Source organism: Zeugodacus cucurbitae, chromosome 2 (assembly GCF_028554725.1).
Source record: "Zeugodacus cucurbitae isolate PBARC_wt_2022May chromosome 2, idZeuCucr1.2, whole genome shotgun sequence".
NCBI classification, from domain to species: Eukaryota; Metazoa; Arthropoda; class Insecta; order Diptera; family Tephritidae; genus Zeugodacus; species Zeugodacus cucurbitae.
This window is the reverse complement of record NC_071667.1, coordinates 13,190,817-13,218,771: the sequence shown is the minus strand read 5'-3', so window position 1 is coordinate 13,218,771 and position 27,955 is coordinate 13,190,817. Positions and strand designations below refer to the sequence as shown.

At 35.7% G+C, this 27,955-nt stretch overlaps 3 protein-coding genes across 4 annotated transcripts; 2 read left to right on the top strand and 1 right to left on the bottom strand.

Moving 5' to 3' along the window:
- The first annotated feature begins 1,123 nt into the window (after positions 1–1,123).
- Positions 1,124–3,640, top strand: LOC128919708 (UDP-glucosyltransferase 2-like). Its single transcript, XM_011195012.3, has 3 exons — positions 1,124–1,630; positions 1,884–2,155; positions 2,224–3,640. Exons 1-3 carry the CDS (start codon positions 1,620–1,622, stop codon positions 3,489–3,491), a joined length of 1,551 nt encoding a protein of 516 aa, XP_011193314.2. The 5' UTR covers positions 1,124–1,619; the 3' UTR covers positions 3,492–3,640.
- A 149-nt stretch (positions 3,641–3,789) lies between these two features.
- LOC105219090 (glycoprotein-N-acetylgalactosamine 3-beta-galactosyltransferase 1) lies at positions 3,790–5,659 on the bottom strand. The gene is made up of 4 exons (XM_011195015.3): positions 5,182–5,659; positions 4,477–4,579; positions 4,074–4,361; positions 3,790–4,007 (listed from the first exon to the last, which is right to left on the bottom strand). The coding sequence occupies exons 1-4, from the start codon at positions 5,643–5,645 to the stop codon at positions 3,804–3,806; spliced, it is 1,059 nt and encodes a 352-aa protein (XP_011193317.3). The 5' UTR covers positions 5,646–5,659; the 3' UTR covers positions 3,790–3,803.
- Positions 5,660–7,456: 1,797 nt separating this feature from the next.
- On the top strand, positions 7,457–10,250 carry LOC105219087 (glycoprotein-N-acetylgalactosamine 3-beta-galactosyltransferase 1). Of its 2 annotated transcripts, XR_008471680.1 has the most exons (5): positions 7,457–8,446; positions 8,510–8,612; positions 9,040–9,327; positions 9,410–9,669; positions 9,731–10,250. XR_008471680.1 is itself a non-coding variant. In XM_029044760.2 (4 exons), exons 1-4 carry the CDS (start codon positions 7,959–7,961, stop codon positions 9,602–9,604), a joined length of 1,074 nt encoding a protein of 357 aa, XP_028900593.2. In that variant the 5' UTR covers positions 7,457–7,958; the 3' UTR covers positions 9,605–9,691. The 2 variants fall into 2 exon arrangements, 1 of the variants encoding a protein (XP_028900593.2); XM_029044760.2 differs by lacking the exon at positions 9,731–10,250 and having other exon boundaries at positions 9,410–9,691.
- The last annotated feature ends 17,705 nt before the right edge of the window (positions 10,251–27,955 follow it).

The following is a 27,955-nucleotide window of genomic DNA, read 5'->3' as shown; positions in this document are numbered from 1 at the left end:
ACATGTAAACATGGAGTTAATAAACGCCGAAATTAGCGCTATTTTAAAGTTTTCCTTCGTTAAAGGCAAATCCGCTAGATAAACGTTCTGTGAGATAAATGGTGTTTTGGGGAATGCTACTCTATCACTTCGAACTGCGGAGGAATGGTTTCGACGATTCAGAGCGGGTGATAACGACACCATTTATAAGGCAGCCGGCTAAAGACCTGTGACATCGAATACCGACCAAATCACGGAAAACATCGTGTTAGACCGTCATGTGGCATCTCGTGACATAGACCAGGAGATGGGAGTTAGTCACCAAACCATTTTAGCAGAAGGCTGGATACACAAAAAAACTTGAAGTTTGGGTACCGCATGATTTGACGCAAAAAACTTTCTGGACCGAATTAACGGCTGCGATATGCTGCTGAAAAGGAAAGAAATCGACCCATTTTTGATGTGGATGGTGACTGTCGACGAAAAATGGATACGACAATATCTAGCGAAAACGGTGTCAAAGTGGCCAAGCCGGGATTGACGGCCAAGAAGGTTTTACTGTGTGTTTGGTGGGATTGGAAGGGAATCATCCACTATGAGCTGCTCGCATATGGCCAGACGCTTAATCGTCCAGAATTGGCCAACAGGAAGGGTGTAGTATTACACCAGGACAACGCCAGACCACACACTTCGTTGATGACTCTTCAGAAGCTACGGAAGCTCGGATGGGAGGTTTTATCGCATCCACCATATAGTCCGGACTTAGCGCCAACTGAGTACCACCTGTTCCTGTTCATTGCGTACGCCCTTCATCTTTACATGAACTCAAAAGAGGCTTATGAAAAGTGGCTGTCTGAGTTTATCGCAAATAAGGAGGAGGGCTTTTACAAGATGGAAACAGATTATCGAAGGAAACGGCGCATATTTGAACTAAATCCAATCACTGTAACACTTTTCATAAAGCATTGAATAAAAATCAAAAAAGCGGAAGGGAGATATTTGACAAACTAATATACTGATAAAATTTGTTGCAATTTGTCAGTTGGAGCACAAAACGTTGGTAAATTGCTTCCATGAGTTGTTCTGCACAACCAGAAAGTATTCGGCATTTTCTTTTATTCATTTTAAAAATATTTTTTGGTTTGAAATTGGTTTACTTTTGAATTTCAAAATTTAAATTTTTTAATAAATTTAAGGGTTAAATCAATGGCAACATACATGTCAAATTCGAGTAAATAAAAATTAAATGTCATATACTTTGTTCACTTTCATGAATACGCTGTGCTTAAAATGTAATGAGCTTACCTCAGGGTTAAATTATGTCTGAACATAACTACAGGAACAGGTATTACATATGAAAGTCTATTACACAAATGTCAAGCATTTACGACGAACTGGATATTCTATGTACTATTGCATGTTGGCAATTGCTTTTTTAACAGCTTTCTCATTCTCATTTTTGAATTACAATAAATTGGTTAAATACTGCGAGTTCTCAACTCTACTGAATCTGATTTCCTGGTCAGAGTATTGTTATATATAAAACACAACTGATTAACTTTGTTTAGTTAACGTAATGCGGTCGGATTATTTATAACGGATATTATACGACATACAAAAATAAGTGCTGAAAAGTGTGAATGAATTATAGGTATATAAAGTATATATAGAGTTCTTAAAAAAAATATTGCAATTGACGTGTGCAGTGCGGAATACTCTTTATTTTACTGTATTGGATCGATTTCAATATGATGTGACACAAGAATTCGCAATTATCGCGAAACTGTAAAGATATTGAGAAAAGATTACGCTGCCAAACTACCAAACTGCACTCGTTAAAGTATATATGAAAATATAATTTAAAATAAATGAAATGTAATATAAAATATCAAATTCTATGCCAGCTTTAATGCAAACAGTTATTGTTGTAAAATGTTCATCCGTTTGCTGTATTTGACTTTGTTCGGCTTGAGCGTCTTTGAGCAGACACATGCTGCTAATATTCTAGCGATATTTCCCTTTCCGGGACCTTCGCAGTATATTTGCGTGCAAGCTTATTTGAAAGCTTTGGCGGCGCGTGGCCATGAAGTCACTGTGATCTCAGCGTTTCCACAGAAAAAGCCATTACGCAATTTTCGTGATATATCTATAGAAGAAGTACTGAATGGCTACGAAGGTACTTACGCAAATTATGTGTTTTAAAATTTTAATTTATTAAATTTGTTTTATATATATTGCTTACAGAGACCATTGTGAATGTAATTAGAGAGAAGTACAATAAATGGCAAGAATTAAATCTTTATTATAACTTCTTTACCGGTGTCACTTTGTCGGTACTGAAAAGTCCAAAGGTTCAAGAGTTATTACGTTCTAATGCGCATTTCGATCTCATAATTGTGGAAGCATTACAAATGGATGCGATATATGCATTGGCGCATCATTACAATGCCTCACTTATCGGTGTATCTACTTACGGTGCAGATCCGACAATTGACGAATTAGTCGGTAATACTTCACCCACATCGTATGTGCCGTTACCGCTCTCCGAACTGAGTGATCGCATGAGTTTTTGGCAACGTTTGCAAAATGTTTGGCATTACTTGTTGCATCAACTGCATATGCATCTCTTTTACTTGCCCAATCAGGCTGCCATATATAAGCAATACTTTCCCAATTCCACCGTGGATATATATGCGGTACGCAAGAATTTCTCATTATTGCTCTTGAATCAACACTTTGCGATAAGTTTTCCGCGCCCATATGTACCGAATGCTATCGAAGTTGCTGGCATGCACATAAGTGACCGTCCCAATAAGTTACCTACCGTTATCGAGAACTTCATTAAAGACGCTAAGCAGGGCGCCATTTACTTCTCTTTGGGCTCGAATGTGAAAAGTAAAAATCTGTCAAAGGAGAAACTTGCGACTCTAATGCGCGTCTTTGCATCGCTACCGTATAATATACTTTGGAAATTCGAAGCTACAGATTTACCGAATAAACCGCCAAATGTCTATATTAACAAATGGTTTCCACAATCCGATATATTGGCGCATCCCAATGTGAAATCGTTTATTTCTCACGTTGGTTTACTCAGCACCACAGAGGCGATTCATCATGCCAAGCCTTTGGTTGGCATGCCCGTCTTCTTCGATCAATTTCTCAATATGGCACGCATTAGACATGCCGGTATTGGCGTTGCCGTTAATTACAGATCGTTCACTTACGATGAGTTGCGAAGTGCTATCGTTGAAGTTATGGACAATGCAAAATATACGCAAAAGATTCAACAAATGTCGCGTCGGTATCATGATCAGCCAATGAAGCCCTTGGACAAAGCCATCTTTTGGACCGAGTATGTGCTGCGGCATGAGGGCGCGCCGCATATGCGTGTTGCGGCACAAGAAATGAATTTTATACAATATCACAGCTTGGATACACTAACTGTCTTGGTTGTTGGCGCGATATTGGCATTAATACTTCCGGTATGGTTTATCTATAGAAATGTGCAGTGAATGCTTCTGGGAAATCGTGGAAAGTTAAAGCTAAAATATAATTGAAATAAAAATGTAAATTAAATTGAAATTGAAAATAGTACTATAAAAAAATCTCATTAGTAGAGGGTTCTTTCAATAAAAACTTTACTTTATAATAAAATTCTTGACGAGGCGGTGGTCGAGTTATTGACGAGTGTTATCAAGAAATCAGCAGAAAAAATGGTGCTTGTAAAACGTATTAAATTATACCCAAACCTTATCCCAACCTCACATGTCACGGATCACATTGAACGATTTTTATCATAATTGAGAGTTAAATTTGGTATGTAATCATGCCTTTTCTATGGTTATGTCCCATGCATTGATTTTAGCTGGTATCTTCACCTCTTCCAATCGTAGTTTTTTGGGTAAAACTTCATTCTCATGCAGCGGTGTGTATAATTGAAACTTATACAGGAAAAAATCAGTCAAGTACATATACTTCTGTGTCATATAGTGAAAAGAGACAGCATGTTTTGATAAGCAATCTTGACACTGAAATGATAATTGTATTTTATAGAAAAAACTCCTCAAGTCAAATTATTATGTCCGTTCTCATACCTCTCGCGGATGATAGACTCTATATGTGAAATACCAGTCTTCTTCACTTAAATACCCTGCAGTTAATAGAGTACCTGGGTTAAAAGGTATGAAACGCAGTTCGTTGTGTGCATCACGTGAATCTCCAGGCAATACTCCTACAGACCGTAAACAATTACCAATCGCCCAGTCTTCGGGTGTTTGCTCATCTTCAGGTGGGCATAACACTTCATTTGGCACTGCATCGTTGATAAAACGACTTAGAGCTTCGCGGCTTAGGACATAACCGGCACCGCCGGACATGTAATGCTATGAAAATAAGAAATGAAAATACATACTTTATTTAATAAAAGACGCATTTCGTCACCAGCTTATATCAATGGTTCAGTGATGATACCTTATGTACTTTTGAAATTTAACTTACGTTTTCGACTTTGTGTTTCAACTTAAAGTCATGTCCAAAATAGATAGGCATATCCGGACTATATGCATAGAGATAATAGCGCAAATTTTCCACGAGAACGAACCTATATTGGATAAGTGCACAAGGTAAAGTATATATCTGAATAACTCATGATTATGCTATGTATATTGTCAATAAAACGTTCTAGAGAAACAGTCGAGAGTTCGTGAAAGTCAGAGGTAAAGAGAAATAAACCAATAACAGCTTGTGAAAATTGTAAAATTGTAAAAATTGTAAAGAGCTTGTAACTAGTGTCCGACCGATACCCAATTTTTGGCCGAAGTCGATGCCGATTAATCTCTAAGTTTTTTCCCAATAGCAACAAGCGTTTCTATAAGAGTGAAATTATGAAATTATCTTCAATATCTCAACAAGTTGTTGAATAAAACTGTGCATATGTGAAATAAATCGGATCATTCTAAATAATGTAATAATAAATTTAAAACAAATACAATGAAGTTTATACTAGACTTAATATTAGCATCGTGAGGAATAATTGGTTCAGGCAAATATGAATCAAACTGCGTTTTATAAGGTGAACAGAAGACTTAAAATTTTAGGCTTTTAAGAAATCAAGAAAGTAAAAAAATATTGTATGGCCGATGCCGATGCTGTATTTTGTGGCCGATACTGGCCGAAGTCGGTCAGATTCTATTTGTAACTTACGTGTCGTCATCTGCTTTCATGAACCAATCCATTTCATTAGCGTATTTTTCATAAACATGCTTAAATGCTCTTCTCGTTTTCATCCACAATGCATCATAAGTATCAGTGAAATTATGTAGAACAAATGTTTCACCCAATTCATCGGTTTCCTCCGTGGTTACAAATATTAAACGATTACAACGTCTGCCCCAGGTGCGACGAACATGTATAGCCTTCGTTTTGTGATTAGCGGGGTTGGTCATTATCCAACATAGAATGCGCACATTATCTATTAGTTGCTCTGTTAAGCTATTTTCCGCTTCATTTGCAACTTTTCTGGTTGCTCCAGTGAAATTTTCCCAATTCAGTACATTTCGTTTGTATGCTAAATATGTATAAATTATGGAGACAACCACGAGTAACAAAAATATGCCACGAAAGTACAATATTCGCCTTTGAACCAACATTTTCAAACTGAATAGCATTTCGTATGCGACATTTTCTGATTGCGAATTAATCTTCGAATAATGTTGTTAGATAACTTAGTAATAAGGAAGTCTGAATACGTGCGAAACCGAATCTCATAGCATACATATCATATTCTGGGATGCGAAACAATTTGCTCGACTACCTTCGAGAGTTGGATTACTTAATAAATTATAATTTATTTTGTGTATTGTTTTGTGTATCGTAGGTTTTGAGAAAAGATTATAACAATATCAATGGATTGTTACATCCTATAGTTACACTATATTTAATAAGGTAAGAATAAAGACTAGATCAAATATGCGGAATGGACAGTTTTTTATTTAAAGAAACCATCCATTTTGCTTCAGAATTAAAAAATATTTACTTAAGCTAAAAGTAAAGTTTTATGTTCTTGAAAGGTATAAAAACTTACTTAACTGCCCTTGTCTTTTTTAGCTATTATTTCTCTAAGACTTTATCAAAGGTATGCCAAATTCTTCGGAGTAGTAATGTTTGAGAAAGATAAGTTATAAAAAGTTCAGTTCAAAAGCTGTTCATATTTCAGGTATATATTTTGTAAATTTTGAAATTTTTGGTGTTTTTGTATATTATACTGTGTCGCTTGTTCAATATTGAATTATATATCCAACGCATTGCAGGATTGTTCTAACATTCTTTCTAACATTCATGCATAATCTATATATCAATACTATACATCTTTGAAAGGTTTTGACATAATCTACAAAACGACGCTATGCATGATTAGTTTGGATATTGCGTTCAACAGTTATAGACGTGTAAACATTCACTAACAGCGAAATTCGAGTTAGTTTAAAGTTTTCCTTCGTTAAAGACATATCCGCTAGAAAAACGTTCCGTGAGATTAATGGTGTTTTGGGGGATGGTACTCTACCACTTCGAACTGCGGAGCAATGGTTTCGACGATTCAGAGCGGGTGATAACGACACCATTTATAAGGCAGCCGGCGGAAGACCTGTAACGACGAATAACGATCAAACCATGGAAAACATCGTGTTAGGCCGGCATGTGGTATCGCCCATGAGATGGGAGTTAGTCACCAAACAATTTTAAACCATTGAACTCAAAAAAGGCTTGTAAAAAGTGGCTGTCTGAGTTCTTCGCAAATAAGGAGAAGGGTTTCTACGAGGGGGGTATTATGAAGTTGCCGTCTAGATGGAAACAGATTATCGAACGAAACGGCGCATATTTGAACTAAATCCGATTACTGTAACACTTTTTATAAAGCATTGAATAAAGAGCACAAAAGCGGAAGGGTGATATTTGCCAACCTAATATTTGTACATATATATAGAAATATAATATAATATCGCTCTGTCGTTATCAGCAAGCTTCGTGCTGCCTCGCTTCATGTATTTCAGTGTTATCTAAAATTACCAAAAGAGTGGTAATTGACAATACAATTACAGTTATACATTTTGAAAATTATCTCTCGAGTGCCGTAACATTGCATGAATTGGGCGCGATTTCTATAAGGTCGTTTGACTTATTATGTCAAAAATATAAATGTTGAAGTGACTCATATTATTGTACTGAATACAAAGCAAGATATAAAGATAAAGTTGAAATATTCCTTAACGTCTGAAAAATCATCATTACCATTAGATTTCATTATCGGACTGTAACAATATGTTGCTCAGTGCACAGCTGTTCTGTTCACATGATGTTTGGTATCTTCTGGGTCTTTCAGATCCTTCACATGTCTGTATGGATGAAACAATTATCCATTTACTTTACACTTGATATTTTTTGGAATAGGGAAGTTATATTAATGAAATGTAGGTGAGTAAGATATATCTAATATAGAGAAATTTGGAAAATTGATGACATAGATCATTATAGTTAATTTTACATTGGTTACTTACGCAAAATGAGATATATATATTTAAAAGACACCAATCTGTTACGAATCATTACATTATATTTTTACTGGAACGAATATATAACAATGAAACGTGTATTGTACTCAGCCTCCAAGAAGAAGACCCTGCTATAAAAAAACATGTTTATCATAACCTCCAGTTAGAAACTGTGAACTTTGTCGGAGATAGTGATAAAGATGTGAATATTGTTAGATGTGTACTTCCTTAAATGAGCGCTGCTTATTATAAATTAGACAATAAATATGTGTACTAACACTGATTTTCATGTAAAGCATATATATTGCATATATGTTATCGCGCTAAAAATAACAAGCCATATGAACTAACAATTTAGTTAATGGGTTCGACTGTGATCGCAGCAAACGTACTCAACAATGCGTTTAGTTCAATTTCAAACGCGGGGCAAAAATGTTGGAACAAAGTTCCAGTGTAGAGCAAAACAAACGTTTATGTTTTTATCGACGTATCGCTTTTGTGACTATAGAAATCGCATTAATAGCAGCATTTTTGAGTTATAGACACAATATCACAAGTTTGGAACAACTAAATTGGTTTCACGTGGAAAAACTAGACGCATTGTTAGAAAATGCCACACCGAATAATACCGACTTAGCGGAACAGTTAGCTAAAGAAGTGCGTATACTTTGTTGGATTATGACCACGCCGAAGAATCACAAAACCAAAGCGGTACATGTACGTCGCACGTGGGGTAAACATTGCAATCGGCTTTTGTTCGTCACCTCTCAAGAAGACGAACAGTTGGGTGAGACTATAGTCGTTACCGAAGTGGAAGATAAATACGAGGTATTATGGCCCAAGAAGCGGATAGCAATCGAGCGAATGTATGCAAAATATGCCAACGAGACGGATTGGTTCTTCAAGGCTGATGATGATGCGTGAGTAAAAATCAAGTATTTGATGTAATGTGTTACAATTATTTATCTATTTCTCATTTCCAGTTATGCCTACATTGAAAATATGCGCTATTTTCTTTATGCATATAGCCCGGAAATGCCGATTCACTTTGGTTACAACCTATTATATGGCGGACGAAAAGCAGAGGTAAGATATTTCAAAAAGAAAGTCAATGTCTCAGGGATATACCATATTACTTGAATGGTTACTACAAAACGGTGCTGTATCGGATCTCAAAAGTTAGTATTGTTGCTACCGAGAGCGATATTCTGAGTATTGCGATCTTCCAGTCCTTAGAGCCACTTATTTTTCATTGCCTTTAAATTCTCTTCCACCTTGCAGTCTTGGAATCTATTACTATTCTATTTCGAACTATTATACTATGTGGCTTCGTAGGGATAACAAGGGATAGGTGGAACTACTCTTGCAATTTCTTGTTTATCGACTTTTTTTCAATTTATTTACGAAACTGATTAACTTGAAATTCATAAGCTTTAACCTTATCTTTAATATGGAATCCGTAATTAACTATTTTCGTATAGTAATGGCATAATTTGTTTTCATATAATTTCAGGTTTATATGTCTGGTGGTAGCGGTTTTGTTTCAAGTCGCGAAGCATATCGACTTTTCGTCGAAAAGGCCATTGTTAATACAACTGGCTGTAATGTAAATGATTATAATATTCCTGATGATGTGGCTATAGGTGAATGCTTTCGTGCTGTGGATGTGCTTGCTGGCGATTCACGCGACACACATGGCGAAGCGCGATTTTTTCTATTCTCACCATATATGATGCTTATGCCAGAGGTGATGACAGAACCATTTTGGTATTTCAATTACAGTTTCTATAATCCACATTCGGTAAGATAACTTTTCTTGATTTCATTGTATGTATGTGTGTGGTTTTCAATGTTTTCAATTTTGTTTTTCGTTTGTCTTCCAGTGCAGAGACTGTCTGGCGAAATATGCCATATCCTTTCATTATATGTCTCCAAAGGATATGTATTTGAGTGAATTTATGAACTATGAATTCTATACGATAGATCTGCCCAATGAGCCGGAGGAGGTTTTACCTAAGAAGCTAAGTATGGACGAAGTGGTCATACTGGAAACTGATAATATTTGGAATACTCAATAGTGTTTATTTGTTTATTTGCTATGATATGGCCGAATATGAAAGGCGCAATGGGAAAATAAATAATGGTAGTTATAGAATACTTTTGAAGACTCTGTGTAAGCTGATTATCCTGCGTCTATCTTTTAGAAAACAGCATCGACTTTTAATAACATAATTTGGGTGTCAGACTCAACTAATATTACTATATACCTGAAGATTGCGCTGTGGCTAACCGTGACTATTTTAATTTTTCTGCGACGAATGAAAACAGTAAAGCCAATTTTATACTATCGCAACAAAGTTGCTAAAGAGAGTATTATAGTTTTGATCACATAACGGTTGGTTGTAAGTCCCAAGTTAGATATAGGGTTATGCATATCAAAATGATCAGGGTGACGAGTAAAGTTCAAATCCGGATGTCTGTTTGTCCGTCCGTCCGTGCAAGCTGTAACTTGAGTAAAAATTGAAATATCTTGATGAAACTTGGTAGACGTATTTCTTGGCACCATAAGAAGATTAAGTTCGAACCTACAAAAGGGCAATAACCGAAAACATTTAAAGAGCTGTAACTAAGCTACTATAATTTTTTTTGTGGAAGTGAGTTTTTTGTACATATCTCGTAAGCTACTTAATTAACGAAACTTTCTAGAGTCGTTTCTTTTAGGTACTACCTTATACAGTTCAAAAATGGATTAAATCGAAACCACGCCCACCTCCCATACAAAGGTTATCTTAAAAACTTCTAAAAATGCTTTAATTCAGTAAGGGCTCCGCCCACTTATGGGTCAAAAACCATATCTCCGAGATTACTCGACCAATTTTAATGAAATTCGGTTCATAATATCTGTTTGGCTTCCCAATGATATGATGTGAAAATAGTTCAAATCGGTTCACAACCACGTCTAATTCCCATATACCAGAACTTTGAAGTCGATCTGAATCGCTTACTTTACAATATATAAAGTAAGCAGTAGTGAAGATATCGAAACAGAACAGAACTTTGCAAAAATACTGAATTTAAAGAGTGGCATCAGCGAAATCGGTCCATAAGTTTTCAAGACCCTATATATCGAATATGAGGACCTCAGTGCTTCTAACAAATTTTTTACCGAAAATATAGTAAAGTCTCCCGGACATTTTGAAAAAATTCAAAGGTAATATGTTTCTTCTAATAATATGTCTCCGTGTCAAAAATTAGTGAAATCGGGTCATAACTTCCCCTAGCTCTCATATACCTAGCTCTCATATACTTAGGGTTTTCAAACTTTCAATGGACTTAATACCATATATATGCCGAATATGTAAGTCAAATTGTTTGTTATATTAATAAAATTAAATAAATAATTTGCAAGAGTATACAATGTTCGGTGACACCCGAACTTAGCCCTTCCTTACCTGTTGAATTTACTTAAGTAGAAAAAATATGGCAATAAATTAAATGAAGTATACTTTTAGATGTTATGTTTTTATGTTATGTTATGTTAAAAATGTGATACAGTGAGGCTTCGACGCACTCCACTGTATTGATAAGTGCGTCAGCTGTGGTTTGAAGTTCAAAAAATAACAATTAGCGAATACCTTGGATAAAGTGAGACTCAGAGAGCTGAGCTAAATTTCAAATTGAAGTATTTTTATTTCACTGCTAGCAATAACCCAACCTCTATGCGCTTAAATATTGTAAATAACGGTGATTATGAGCTCATTTCTTGTCCTAACATGCCGGTCCATTATACTTATGTGCTTTTTCGTTAATATTTTTCAGTGTTGAATCGCCTAAAAGCATACTACAGTTTGGGTGACGTAGTATCCTTTGAAATTCTCCTTACGTAATGCCTCTCATAAATGCATTTATAATTTCTCTTTGGCGCTGATATTTTATTTGAATTTTACAATCTTTCACATTTCTCTTCTTGCATACTTTCGTGTGCATTTAAAGTCAGTGCACGCTGTGCTTACAACTTTGTGCCGCCATAGGTACGAACCGTGTATACGGCTTTGCTTTCTTACAACTTCTTACTTCCATGAATATTTACATTATTCGTGCAGCGTTACGAAACTGCATGCTGCTTGCACTTTTATAAGTAACCCTAAAGTGGGTAGTGAATATTTTATGATTGAAAATAACTGAAACAAAAGCATTTTTTACGCGCAGTTTCGGCGCATGTGGCAAAAAACGGCTGAAAAAAATTTAAAAAGTTTTTTTCCGTAAACTTTTCACCGCTGCCGGTCATGTTGTTTACGCTAGTGCAGCAGAGCTTTTACTGCGCAACGAGTAAAAAAATCACAAAAACAAAGAAGTTTCATTAAGAAAAAAAAAACATAACAATTGAGTAAAAATGCTTCGTACCTCGTTGGCTGCGCTGGCGCTTTCTACAATTTACTTTCGGCGCATTCAGCTCATTACTTAAGGTACCCAAGTCCTGTTGGCCTTCCATTTATCTCTTCGTGTTCGTTCGAAACTCAATCGCAAATAGTATTTTGCTTACTTTGTTTGGCTTAATTGTGCTGCGAGCGTTAGACGCCTGTTCGTTAGCTCTCGTTACTTGTGAGATATACTTGCCGCTCTTTATTTTATTCTACTGTTCTCACTCATTCTTGCTTTAGTAGCAAGTTGGATTTATTTTGTTTTTAAAATGTTCTGTTGTTGTGTAGGAGCTTGGTTAAACTTTTTATACCCTCGCAACAAGTTGCAAAAAGAGTATAATAGTTTTGTTCACATAACGGTTGGTTGTAAGTGCTAATAAGAGATATATGTGGAGTTATATATACCAAAACGATTAGGATGACGAGTAAGGTTGAAATCCGGATGTCTGTTTGTCCGTCCGTCCATGCAAGTGATAACTTGAGTAAAAATTGAATTAGAACCATAAAAATGTTGCTTTCGTAGATGGGCCCACTGCCGCGCCCACAAAATGGCGAAAACCGAAATCATATAAAGAGCTATAAATAAGCCATAAAAAAGCTCTGAAAGTAAAATTTGGTACATAGGATCGAACTAGAAAGGGGAATATTTGGATGTAATTTTTTTGGAAAGTGGGCGTGGCTCCGCCCCCTACTAAGTTTTTTGTACATATCTCGTAAACTACTGAAGCTACATCAATCAAATTCTCTAGTGTCGTTTCTCTCAGCCAGTCTAAAAATTAAGGAAATCGGATTATAACCACGACTGCCTCTCATAAAAAGGTTATATTGAAAACTGCTAAAAATGTTTTAATTCCTAAAGGAATTACACCAGAATCTTTAAATTTCATGGTAAAAGTAATACATAAGGACTTCACTCAAATTTGTTTACAAAAATTGAAATGGGAGAGGCTCCGCCCACTTATGGGTCAAAAACCATATCTCAGAAAAATTTAAACCATTTCCATGACATCCAAATTTTTTAATTTGGAAATGGGCGAAACCAGCCGCGTTTACTTTCCGTATATCACAATTTTGAAGTCCAACTGATTCACTTTGCAATATAATATAAGTTAAGCACCAGTAAAGATATCAGAACAAAACTTTGCAGAAATACTGTATCTAGTGTAGCATAGCCAGTATAAAAATCACTGTAATCGAACTATAACTTTTCAGGGCCCCAAATCGGACATGAAGACTTTGAAGCTTGCGACTAAATTTTTATTAAAAATGTCTGTACACTTCAGATCTTCAAAAGGAATTCAAAGGATATGTGTTTCTAGTGTGCCTTTATGCTAAAAATCTGCAAAATCGGACCAATATATCCTCTAGTCCCCATATACCTCCTATACGGATTTTCAAATTTTCGGTGGACTTTATACCGCATATAACGGTAACATAATTAAGTGATGGTATAATCTTGAATATACTGTAGCTGTATCGGGAAAATTACTCCAGCGGTCCAGGAATTACCCCAGTCCGCATATACTATATATAATAAATTTCGTTATTCTAGTGAATTCAAGGCGAATGTGCGGAACGATGTGTGTATAATCTTAATAACATTAAATAAATTAAAGGCGAGAGTATATAATGTTCGCTTACTGCCGAATTTAGCCCTTCCTTTCATGATTTATTTACGCTTTGAACCGACAATTCGATTTTCTCTGCCAAATTTTGAACAGAGTGTTCAGTGGAGCACTCTTTAAGGGTGTGATCTTTTTGTTTTTACTATCTTCGAACTTTATTTTTATGTTATCAATTTTGCTGCAATGTCATTAAGGTTTATAAAGTTTTTCAAAGCTTGATGAGAAGTTTCGAAATAGTTTGCCTTGAATATTTCTTCTCTTTTACGATTTGTCAATGAATGAATGAATTAGAAAATTGTGTTGATATTGATTATACGAATACTGAAAACATAATGGTTTTGCTCGACATTTGTTGAATATACTTTATTAGCAAATAGTAAGAAGAAGAGCTTTCATATTTTGGTGAGGTAATTCCAGTATCTTCATTATTAACTCATTCAGATTGCTTTCATTTAATTGCATTCTAGTAAACTAGCCCACTTCATCTTCAAAATTCTAATAGTTATATTACAAAGGACTTGCTTAGTTTGCATTATCGTCGTCAACCAGCGTCGCATAAAAACCAAAAACTAAGTAGACGTCGACTAACCGAGCCAAAATGCAACATTCTTGGTTGGAGTTTTTGGGAATGCCAGAACGTTCATAACACTGACTTTGGTTAAGTATGCCAAAAATTATTTGCTACTTTTAATTAGTGCCAAAAGTCAGGTTATTAAGGCATTTAAAGTGGGTAGGCAATGGAAGTGCTTTCATCTTTTTGAGGTTAAATATGTACTTAGCTTTGCATAACTCACACGCAGGCACAGAGGCACTTGAACTATTCTATTTTTTTTTTTTGGTCACAAATGTGAGAGTGTGTGTTGTTTTCAAATGGAAGATTTGTTAGAGTGCGCCTAAATGTATGCATATACATACCTACACACTACATAATTACATGAATGGTTGCATACACACAAATATACAACTGCAATCGGTAGTCCACTGCAGTGTTAATGCAAAATCATTTAAGTATGTGTGAGTGGATAGTACAATGCGAAAAGTGTGTGTGTGCGTGTGTAACATACTTTTTGGCAGCATTCCATATTGCCATTTTAATGCAAATTTAGGCAAGCATGCTAGCCGAATGGGAAAACAAAAAAAGTTATATAACGGAACATCCGCATCTTTATATATACATATATATGTATGCACATGCAGGAAGTTATAAAATTACATTTCAAGCTTAAAAGGCAAATCTATATTGGCGCCTAAGTGTAGGAAGAAACCAACCCACATACTCACACATATTATAGCCAGCATGCCAATGTGATTAGCAAGTAAATGTAATGCCGTCGTATATATTGTGCCAAAAAATGTGAATTTGACAACAAAAAATATGGTAATAGTAGCAAACCAGGATTTGGGCTGGTCCAAAGAAATTTTTCAATTATTTATGTCTGATAACGAACTTCCGTAAGCCTGTCGTCTACACGATGTGTGCCACAAATATACCTAAATGTAAGGTATATACATACATGTACATACATTAAAAAAATACCATAGTCAGCATTCATGGGTTATAGAGTGAGGCAGCCTCTTAAGTAGTATGTCGAAATAATTTTAACTGAAAATTCTTATTCGTTTATATAGTTGACAATTTGGTTAGTGACATGACTAAGGCGGTACAGGAAATTGGCTTGTAAGCTCGTCTGGTATTTCCTGCTCCCACATACATACATACATATGTATCTCACTTTGTTAGGGGCTCATAATTATTTGCTTTGTCCATAAGGATGGCATGCTTATAGTATATGGATATGCATATAAAGTTCTTCCTCAATTTGTGATGTTACCATTTCTTGGATTTATCGCATATTACACACAAATATTTACTAACACGCATAGGCTTAGGCGTACAGTTAATAAATGTGTACCTCAATTTACTCTGTAGATTGAAGGTTCAGATGCAGACAAGTGCATTTTAAATACAAATTGCCTTGCATACAAATGCATCTCGGCAGTTGAATGTGGAGAAATAAAAATTCCTACAACGAAGCTATTCATTTACGCTTCAGGCATATAAATTCATATGCAAAGTGAGTTTTGTAAATTTCATTAAAATGATTTTTCAGCTGGCAATGATTTTATTTTGGTACAAAAATGTCCATAATGATTTATTGTTTTAAAATTGCACTGGTGTTAAGTGCTGATGCGATGATTGGCATACGTTTAATGGTATGATTAGAAATAAGTATTATGTAGTTAACCTTTAACTTCTAATGCTTGCTCTATTAATGGGGTACATGGCGTATGAGTGATTATAAAATTATAAATTTTGAAGTTTTATTAAGAGATATCCATTGTAATGACAGCGCTTGACACAAACAAGGACTATATGATTTATTTTTATCATATATTGAAATCATCAGCCCTTGATAGCATGCAGAGTTGAGATCTCCGAACCGAAATCTCGTACCTTCACAGTTTCCACAAAATAATAACCCTCCTTAGAAAAAGTATTAACTCCTTCAAGGCCTGTGTTATTGCCATACATTCTTCTTCTTCTTAACTGGCGTAGACACCGCTTACGCGAGCCGAGTCCACAACAGCGGTCCACACAACTCTTCTTTTGGCAGTTTGGCGCCAATTAGTAATATCAGGTGAAGATAGGTCTTTCTCCACCTGGTCCTTCCATCGGAGTGGAGGCCTCACTCTTCTTCGTCTTCCACCATCGGGTACTGCATCGAACACTTTCAGAGCTGGAGCACTTTCGTCCATTCGAACAACATTACCTAACCAGCGTAGCCGCTGTTTTTTTATTCGTTGGACTATGTTTATGTTATCGAATAACACATACAGAACAAAAAACTCCTAGTGCCGTCTCAACGGATGTTGACATCGTCCACGCTTCTGCACCATAAAGTAGGACAGGAATGATGAGGGACTTGTAGAGTTTAGTTTTTGTTCGTCGAGAGAGGCCTTTACTTTTCAATTGCCTACTCAGTTCATAGTAGCACCTGTTGGCAAGAGTGACTCTGCGTTGGATTTCAAGGCTGACATTATTATCGGTGCTGATGCTGGTGCCTAGTTATACGAAATTATCTACAACTTCAAAGTTATGACTGTCAACAGTGATGTGAGTGCCAAGACGCGAATGCGCTGACTGTTTGTTTGATGACAGAAGATATTTCGTCTTGTCCTCTTTCACCACCAGACCCATACGTTTCGCTTCCTTATCCAGTCTGGAAAAAGCAGAACTAACGGCGCGGGTGTTGTTTCCAATGATATCGATATCATCGGCGTACGCCAGTAGCTGTGCACTCTTATAGAAACTTGAACCTTCTCTATTTAGCTCTGCAGCTCGTATTATTTTCTCCAGCATCAGGTTAAAGAAGTCACACGAGAGTGAGTCACCTTGTCTGAAACCACGTTTGGTATCGAATGGCTCGGAGAGGTCCTTCGCGATCCTGACGGAGCTTTTGGTGTTGCTAAACGTCAGCCTACACATCCGTATTAATTTTGCAGGGATACCAAATTCAGACAACGCGGCATATAGACAACTCCTTTTCGTGCTATCCGAAGCAGCTTTAAAATCGACAAAGAGATCTTTTCCAACATTTGGCGCATGGTGAATATCTGGTCAGATGTAGATTTTCCAGGTCTAAATCCACACTGGTAAGGTCCAATCAGTGTGTTAACGGTGGGCTTTAGTCTGTCACACAGTACGCTCGATAGATTGCCATACATTAGGCGTGGTTATTTTATAAAAAAACACTTTCTTTAAACGCCCAATAAAATAAAAATTAAATTTTTACGCCACACATTTAAACTGGACACCATGCGCGTAGTGAAGAAGAACTATACTCCACACAAATATAAATAGAATCATTACTACTTAAATCGATATTTAACCACATATATATATATATATACATATATACATAAAAATTATACGCATTTGGTTGCTAGTCAGGTTCATAGTTGCACACAACAAAAACTTAAATAAAGAAAATCGCTTTCAAGTAAAAACAGCGCAGAGAGAAACTTCACAATCTGATTGTAGTCAATGCACAAACTTCACAATTCAATGCAGCAGTAATCCGAAATTTCAACAGAACGGCGCACTTATGTGATACACATACACACACACACACATATATATATATATATATATGCAACGCCATGCATTTGTATTGGTGGATTTGTTGAAGACGCATCAGCAAGCAAGAAACTTCTTTCTCCGCCACTTACTTTTAGTTGAACGAATAACTCGTTCAACGTTGATTGCAGTTTATTATTGTGGTATTGTTTGGCAACAGACACATATACACACACACATGTCTACATAGCCGCTAAAGCTTTGCAATGCCTCCTCATGCACTGGTCAACTCGTATGCTTTGTGCTGTCATTGCATTGAGTGTTGCAATCAGATGTGAATTTAAACCGACTCACAAACTCACTACCGCACACATACATATGCATGGAAATGCACACACATGCGTGTAAGCATTTATAAGTACATATATAGAGATTTTCATCTTGCGGCGAAAGAAAATCACTAAAGTAAACTATTGTGAATAGTCCGACAGCAGCGTGTAGGGAAAAGTTTGCGGTATTAACAACCGAGCAGTGGAAAAAGTAAATATTATTGAAGTATCACATTCGCCGCAGATTCTAAGTTTCTATATAAATATATAGATATGAGTAGACACTGGCGGAGACTAAAATGGTTTGGGGGTTTTAGTCCTACAATGCGATCACAAAATAAGCTACTTTGTTGTTTCCCACTACAAAAAGCATATCTTAACTGTGGAGATTTCTGGACTAACTCAGATATAACAAATAAATAGGACTTACTTATTCCACATTAAAAACTTCACAAGTAGTTTTCGTTATACAACATAGATATTCGGTCTAAACTGAGCTTTTTGATGTACCTTTAAGCTACTACTGACTATATAGTTCATTCAAACACTTGGCAGTAAATGAGAATTCTAAACAGAGAAGGCCGGCTTTCTTACAATATCATTTCACAACATTTGAGCTTGTATTTCGAAAGAATTTCCACTGACTATGGCCTTAGTGGTCTCAAACTCCAAAACAGTAATAAACCCTCTGAAAAACATTCGTTAGCATACATTTTTATAAGATCAACTGTATGTTTGCATGTTTGCTTTGCAACGATTTTGTTGTGCACAACTGTTTGCTAAATGGTAAGCGCATAAAGCGAATTAAATCGATTATATCAATATATACACCCACAGATATGGCATTTGAAATGTACACACTCATACCTACATACATATATGTATGACCACATACATATATAGAACTGCACAGAGATTTAAATTCTATGTATTTGTGTAAAAATAATATTATTGAGCTGCAGGGCAACAATGACCGTTATTGCTTTATGAAATTAAAATAAATGCAGACAATAGTTGCAAAGTAAGCTGGGTATGATATGTAGAAAGTGGATGGTAAAGCGGATTTGTATATGCATACAGTGAAGAAATAGAGAATGAGATGCAGACCAGCTTAAGAGCCAATTTGATGCAGTTGCAACTTTAATGGGAGGCAAATCCACACCTTTTTATGTGCACCACCATCCGCCCAGTCGTCCTGAGTGTGAATAAGAAATTTTCTGAATCAAAGAGACTGCATTTTCTGCATATTTTCTGCTAACGGAATAAGATGGCTAAACTTCGGCTTCGGATAAACCGAAAATACTTCGTGCCATATATTGTTCCTTGATAGAAAATCTAGTTTCTCAAAGATGGTCGCTAACAAGGCAAGCACCTAACATCGACATTGTTCATATCATTTTCACTTCTGCTCTCCGAGAACAATTTTTCGTAATTTTTGCAAAGAGCAGATTTATCATATGTCATATTAGGTGGGCAAATATCTCCCTTCCGCCTTTTTGTCTTTTTTGTCAGACAATACCAGAGCGGGTGAAAACGACGGCATGGATAAGCCACGCGGCGGAAGACCTGTGACAACGAATACCGATTAAATCATGGAAAACATCGAGTTATACCGACAATTGGACCGCATGGAAGCAGGCGATCGACCAGAAGCGTCCAGAATTGGCCAACAGAAAGGTGTAGTGTTCCACCAGGACAACGCCAGACCACACACATCATTGATGACTCATCAGAAGTTACAGGAGCTCGGATGGGAGGTTTTATCGCATCCACCAAAGAGGCTTGTGAAAAGTGGCTGCTCGAGTTCTTCGCAAATAAAGAGAGGGGCTTCTGCGAGGGGGTATTATGAAGTTGCCGTCTAGATGGAAACAGATTATCGGACGAAACGGAGCATATTTGAACTAAATCCGATCACTGTAACACTTTTTAGAAAGCATTGAATAAAGAGCAAAAAAGCGGAAGCGAGATATTTGCCAACCTAATGTTTGTTAAAAGAAGAAAAGGAAAGCAGAAATGTCCGAGCTTTCGGCTTGGAAAAAAGACATGTATACTACTATGCGAACCAAAGTTTACACATAGTTAATATCCTACATAAATGGACTACCCTAGTAGAAATGGCTTCAATTTTTTTTTGTTGATTTATTCGTTAATGCTTGATTTCATAGAAATATACTAGATTCATTTGCTATTTTTTTACAAACATTTCATATTAAAAACATAGTAGGAAACCCCTGTGAGAATGTTTTGAGAGTGTTTCAAGAATGTTATTCAAAAATGGGAAGAGAAAATATGATTCAAACATACGAAGAATCAATCGCTGTTGCCTTGTTTTACTTGTCGTTTTCTCATAAGCGGTGTAATATATACCCTAATATGAATATTCCACACTAATTATAGTATTATACAAACATACGGACGTACAAAATTTCCTACTGGGCTATGAGAAACACTTTCATGATTTTTTCTTACACACATATGTTTGTATGTAAGCCATACGTTTCGCACATTAGCAGCAATAAGTGGCTTCCGTAAAACTAGCACAAGCCGAAGAAATTGTGGTCAAAATGCATTTAGCGTCAACATTTACAGCTTGCCTCGGCAACCAGGCTAACCCATCAAGCGCAGCTGCGTCGTGAAACGTGCCAAAGCGGCGACGGCTGTAACTAATGTCGCTGGTAAAAACTGCCTTTCAACAGTTGTAAGCGATTTGTTACATTTTCTAATATTTGCGAAAGTAGTGCAAGACAATTGCAAACAATTTCACTGATAAGTCTCATTTTTATTAGACATGGCAGTAAAAAAAATTACATAAAAACGAAGAGAGGTGGTGAGGAAAGCACTATAAGTGGACTGTTTTCATACGAATGCCTGCTTGCATGAGCTATACTGTGATATAATAATCTTCGTGGGTGTGCCCATGCGCAGGGTTACGTTATAAGATTTTTTGAAACAGAGACACTTGAAAGACGCTCTACTTAACATTCCTTTAAAACTTTCAATTAGTAATATTAAAATTAGTAATAGTAAAATTAATGCACCTTATGAAATGCTAATGAACATTGCAATTTTGTGGTGACAGATGGCAAATTTTGTGCATTTAGAGAGTTGATTGATAAATCTGCTTATTCATTAAAAAAAGTAAACAAATTAAATGGCAAAATAAAAACATAAATCATTTGTTTACGTTTTTTCTTCTTCTTTGTATCAATTAGAATTCACAATAGCAAATATCGGCTAGGAAATTAAATTTGGTAAATTCAGCTAAATGTACGATATTTTTGTCATTACTAATTTGCTTCCGAGGCTTTCGTCGATTTTTCATTGGTACTTCGTTTTTATGTGGTGGGTTATAAACCCTTCGCACAACCGCAGAAGGGGATTCAACTTCTCACTTTAGCTCACCTTCAAACGAATGTTTGTTAGCTACCCAGAGGATACTTGGTCTAAGATCGGAAGTCGTGAGCTGCTTGAGCAACATGTAAAAGAATCATTCCTGGCCACTCCCAAGTGAATGACAGTCAGAAACTTTCCTCACGTGAACTTCTACATATGACTCCATCCTTCATCCTGCAGCATTATATAAATATAATTTTGTCATATACATTTTTTCTCCCTCTTCTGAGTCGATTAATACATAATTAAGTAATGTAATTCCTAAACTTTAAACTTCCTTCCCCCTTTAATAACTTTTTTAAACCTTTATTCACACAATATTTCGATCGTTAAGCCTTCAATAAATACGAATAAATTAGTCCATGGCTTACAATATTCCGAAGTATATCTTCCATATTGTCAACTACTGACTTCTGACTTTAGCTTACTGACAACATCATTGGCCGTGTTGCAACTTCATCGTCAGCATCATGTTCGTGTAGTGCATTTGAAATGAACTGTCACATGCTGGACGATAAGATAATAGGACATGCACTGTAAAAAAAAAAATTTTCGTTTCTATTAAAATGTGGGATTTTCTTAATAATATCGGAGAGAGAGAGAGTGAGAGATAGATGAATATAAGGAGAGGAAGTGATACATAACTGCTATAAAGATAGCGTTTGTACAGATCTATGCTCCTCGCTGATTATAGAACTGTCACGGAAATGTCAAATTCAAACAAAATAGCGCTTCTTGCAAATCTGAGTAGTATCAAAAAAAAAAAGAAAAAACGTTAACTTCGGCTGTACCGAAGCTAATATACTCTTCACAGGTGCATTTCTTTTAGTAACTATGTGTTTAAGCAAATCTAAAGACGTAAGAAAAAGTAAGTAATAAACAAGCGCTTGATTCCGATCGTTCAGTTTGTATGGCAGCTATATGCTATAGTGAACCGATTTGAACAATTTTTGCGGAGATTAAATTATTTCTATGAACAATAACTCACATCAAATTTCGTGAAGATATGTAGTAAATGCGGAAGTTTCCCTTGATTCCGATCGTTCAGTTTGTATGACAGCTATGTTTGTGATATATTGGTCCGATATCGGCAGTTCCGACAAATGAGCAGCTTCTTAAAGAGAAAATAACATCTGCGAAATTTCAAAACGATATCTTAAAAACTGAAGTTCGTATACTTACAGACAGACAGACGGACATAGCTCAATCGACTCAGTTCAACATACTGATCATTTATATATATACTTTATAGGGCCTCCGACGCTTCCTTCTGGGTGTTACAAATTTCGTGACAAACTTAATATACCCTGTTCAGGGTATACAAAATACTCATTAGGGGATCATTAAGATGATTTTAACGATTTTTTAAATTTATTGATATTAAGTACCGCAAACTCAGCAGTACCCAAAATATTTAAAAAGTATTATAGTTCAAGTGGTTTCAATGTGGTAAAAGTATCGATTTGCCTCATCGAACGTCTGTATAGACTTCCAATTGGTGTTTTAAAAAAATATTCGGTCGTAAGACATCATAACTATCACAGCTAATTTCCATCATCCTAGGATTTCAAGAGGATAAAGTTTGTTGATATACATATCTTATTTATAAACGGATTTGGAATAAAGTTGCCGTCTAACAAAAAAGTAAGTCTAGAAAGGTTGCAGTAATTTCAATTATCGAAGACAAATTTATAATAGAGTTGCCACCTATCGAAAAAAGATAAAAACATTATCAAATGCAGAGGAAAAAAAAACATCCGAGAGTATATTGGATGTTTGTAATTGTACTTATTTGGAAATGGTGTTGGCACATAGGGGCAAAAGAAAAAAAATATTAAGAAACACCAACCAAAGGTGAGGTATCTATGAGATCCCACCTGAAGTCTCTAATATACATAGATATCTTTTCACATTATTTTCTTCAGTGTATACATAATGTGAAAAATGCGAACAAGTGCAACGCTGCATCTTTCAACAGTATAAGCAGTTGATGAGAAGTTATGTATGCGTGTTGTTGTTGTGCTCAACAACGGTGAGAATGTCGGCAACGGTGTGGCAAATGAAAATGGATGGCCATTTAATGCCGACGTGCCATCAATACAAACAGACATACATACCTATGCATTCATACAAACACACATATACGAGAACAAGAACATGTGTATATGTATGTCGTAGTATTTAGTATGCAATCTACGCACACGCTCAGTAAGCAACAAAATTCTATGAGAGCTTGTCAGGTGACACTTTGACATCCTTTGTTGTACTCGTATATGTGTGTGCGTTCGATTGTACTGACCGGTGTTGGTGCATGTGCAGTTGCGTGAAGCTGATCAAGGTGTGTGAGCTCGTGCATGAAATGCAACTTCGAATGCACTTTTAAACAGGACGTTGACCAAAGCTAGATTAAATCGGCATAATCTTGTGTAAGTTCTTGAAAATTGCGTTAAAGCGTTTATGATTGCAAGCAATGCTTTTATGTGTCATATATACATACTCATGCCATTAATCTGCAATTTCATGGTTGACTTTCAAATTAATTTCGTTGAAGCGTATATAGTAATCAGTCTCTTCGTTAACTGTTTGGTATGTTATTTATTGATCTTAAATTACCTAAAAGGGATTTTAAAATCTTGTTGAGAACCTAACACTATATTCTGCCTATTTGAAGAATCCATTGGAAGAAGTAATTTTTGTACTATAAAGGTTTTTCAATAGGATAGCTACAAAAGTAGATCGATAGGGACAGTAAACGACGCCATATTTTTTCCCGCTCTTTTGACATTCCTCTTCAGTAAGGTTTGCTATTTCTACATAGAAAGATATACGATCCCAAAACGAGTCGAAATTAATAAAATTTACTACCGAAATTCGGAGTCAGTGGGCTCAACTTTAAGTGGCCTACGTCCAATTAAAGGTCGGCTCATTTCTGGCTGGATGGCTTTGTCAATAATCAAAATATGCGTTATTGGTCAGGCAGCAACCTACACGTACACCATGAGTCATAATTGCATCCCAAAAAATTACGATTTAGTGCGGTTTATGGGCTGGCGGCGTAATTGGATCGTACTTCTTCCATGATGATCAAGACCGGCACATTACTGTGAATGGGAATCGCTACCGCTAAATGATAATCGAATATTTTTGTTCCGAATTGGATGATGTGGACTTGGACAATATGTGGTTCCAACAGGACGACGCCACAAGCCACACATCGAATGTCACAATCGCTTATTGAAAACCAAGTTTGGTGAACGTGTTATCTCACGAAATGGCCAAGTCAATTGGCCGCCTTGGTCGTGCGATTTGAGGCCTTTAAACTGTTTCCTGTTGGTCTACGTCAAGACTATGGTCTATGCCGACAAGCTAGCGACGATTGATGAACTTCTTACGAATATCGAAGGTGAAATTACAGAAGTATTGTCTGATTTATGCTTGAAAACCGTTGAAAATTGGGTTCGGCGTCTGGACTTCTGCAAGCGTGCAAAAGAAATCGAGTTCCATTTTTAAATGGCATCGAATGTACTTTCACAGGAATAAAGGAGGAAAAACTTTTGTATTGTTTTTATAGAAAACATGTAAGGAAAGGCTAAGTTCGGGTGCAACCGAACATTTTATACTCTCGCAATTTATTTAGAGATTTACCTACATTTTCGGTGAAAAATTACCCTGCACTGAGTTCTTCATGTTTGATATCAGGGGCCTGGAAAAGTCATGGTCCGATTTTGAAAATTTTTCCACAAGTGATGTCACAGCTCAAATACAGTATTTGTGTAAAGTTTTATTTCGCTATCCTCATTGGTTCCTTATGTATATCTTATAAAGTGAAGGAATCAGATGAAATTCAAAATTGAGTTATATGGGAAGTAGACGTAGTTGTGAACCGATTTCGCCCATATTCCACCAGTGTCATCAGGGTGTCAAGAAAATATTATATACCGAATTTCATTGAAATCTGTCGAGTAGTTCTTGAGATATGGTTTTTGACCCATAAATGGGCGACGCCACGCCCATTTTCCATTTTGTAAAAAAATCTCATTGCAGCTTCCTTCTGCCATTTCTTATGTAAAATTTGGTATTGCTGACGTTTCTCGTTAGTGAGTTAACGCACACTTAGTCATTTTCAACCTAACCTTTGTATGGGAGGTAGGCGTGGTTATAATCCGATTTTCTCCATTTTTGGACTGTATAAGGTAGTACCTAAAGTAAATGACTCCAGAAAAGCTTGATATAGCTTTAGTAGTTTGCGAGGTATGTACAAAAAACTTAGTAGGGGGCGGGACCACGCCCACTTCCTCAAAAAAATTACATCCACATATGCCCCTTCCTAGTGCGATCCTTAATACCAAATTTTATTTCAATAGCTTTATTTATAGCTTAGTTATGGCACTTTAAATGTTTTCGGTTTTCGCCATTTTGTGGGCGTGGCAGTGGTCCGATTTCGCCCATTTTCGAACTTAATCTTCTTATGGTGCCAAGGAATACGTGTTCCAAGTTTCATTAAGATATATCTATTTTTACTCAAGTTACAGCTTGCACGGACGGACAGACATACGGACGGACAGATTTGAACTTTACTCGTCACCCTGATCACTTTGGTATATATAACCCTATATCTAACTCGTTTAGTTTTAGGACTTACAAACAACCGTTATGTGGACAAAACTATAATACTCTCTTAGCAACTTTTGTTGCGAGAGTATAAAAACACTTTATAATATTCAGAAGAATTTATTTGGATTCCTATTCTATTAAATTAGTAGCAGAGGTGGATTTCAATTTCGTTACAAAGTTTTTGTTTGAAATATATTGTAAAATGCTTAGTCCCAAGCGATCCACATTCTTCGAAAAATGATAGATGAGAAACTCTCTGAAAATCACCTAAAACTTTTGTGAGTTTCTTTAAATTATTCTAAAATTGTATAACCTTTTATTTGACCTTCAACTATAGCTTTCTTGTTTCGTGTTAAAATAAAGTTCCTTTATTTTCTCACTCTTATACCCTCAACTCAAAAACTAACCATATTCGTTCTAAGGCCGCAGCTATTCTACGGAACCCATACTGCGAACTAAGTAAATACATTGTCAATTCGAAATGTCGTCTTTAACCGTCTACATTAAAAGGACGACTTTTCAGCTATGTATATCAAACAGACGCAAAGATTCTAAGAAGGATTTTGCACAAAACACCAGCATATATATACCCACAAAAATAAACACAAACTCTGTGCATAAACAATTAGTCTGACAAAGTCAGCGCAAAATTCCATCAATATTTAATTAAATAGGCTTTTCGAACAGATTTCAATGGAATGCCAGTATAAACACATATTGGTATGTTTGTTTGTATGTATGTATACCCGAATGCTGTCGTGTCAAGAAAGCATTGAAAATAATGAAACGTGTATAAATAAAATTATAATTAAAATTTTACTTTCAAATTTAATAAAAACTCAATAAATGTCAAGCGATAAGAAATTGATTGATTGTCAATTAAAAGTTTTACCACCATTGCTGGCAAATTGTATAGCATACAGCATGTATTGTTGGTGGAAAGCAACATTGTTTACAGTTGGCTTGAATTTAAGCAGCTTACTGCCTAAAATATTTAGATACCGAGTCAAATATAATACAAAATTTGGGGAAATTTCGGTGAATTTATAGAATGTTTTGCTTAAGAAACTGGGATTGTAATTTGTGAATGTTGAAATTGAAAACAAATAAAGCTAAATGATAATGCAATAAATATGTTTTTAGTAATAAAGGATGAATACGCTTTGAAATTCTTGAAAGCTGTGATAAATCAAAACGGTGAACGTTTTATAAAATTACACGAATTTTTTTTTTTCTTTGTCCTAAAGTTTATTTTATCGTATGATTTTTTGATTAATTGTGAGCAAAAATGACAAGAAAGTACCTTCTTTTCGTATAAAGTTTGCTTTTGTAAAAGTTGTAGTAATAATACTATATTTGGGGTTAAATAAGAGATAGTGCCTATACATATAAAAAAAAGTAAAAGTGTGCACTTTTAAGTTACTTTTTACATTTTTGTAAGTTATTTTGATAGTAAAACTTAATTAAAATGTTTCTTTAAGTGATTTCATTTTTAATTAAAAATTAAAACCACATATTTTAAAAAATATCGTAAAAACGGTGTCTTTTTTCAAACTTTTTCATGGCATATTTTTTTTTTGCGTCTAATTAAGACCTAAACAATGGAAATTTACTGCTTTAAAGTTATGGTCAAATTTTGTGTTGACCCGTGTTATTTACTAATGCCATTATTATTAAACAAATTATATATTTTTTCCCACAAATACACCTTTTTGGTAACGATGACCTTTATAGAGATGCAATGGATGATATTTAAGGCCAAAATTGAGAAAATATAACTTAGGTTTTAACTAAAATAATACAACCACACAAAAAAATTGTGTTTTGACCTGGTTGTCTGACTATGTGTGCCTTATGGCTTTAGAGTCGCGGAATGCGATCAAGGTTTTGAAATAACCCCAGAAAACTAAAATGGCAGACGGCATTTTTGAAAATTCATCTGATTCGCATGAAACTCGTTAGTCGGGGG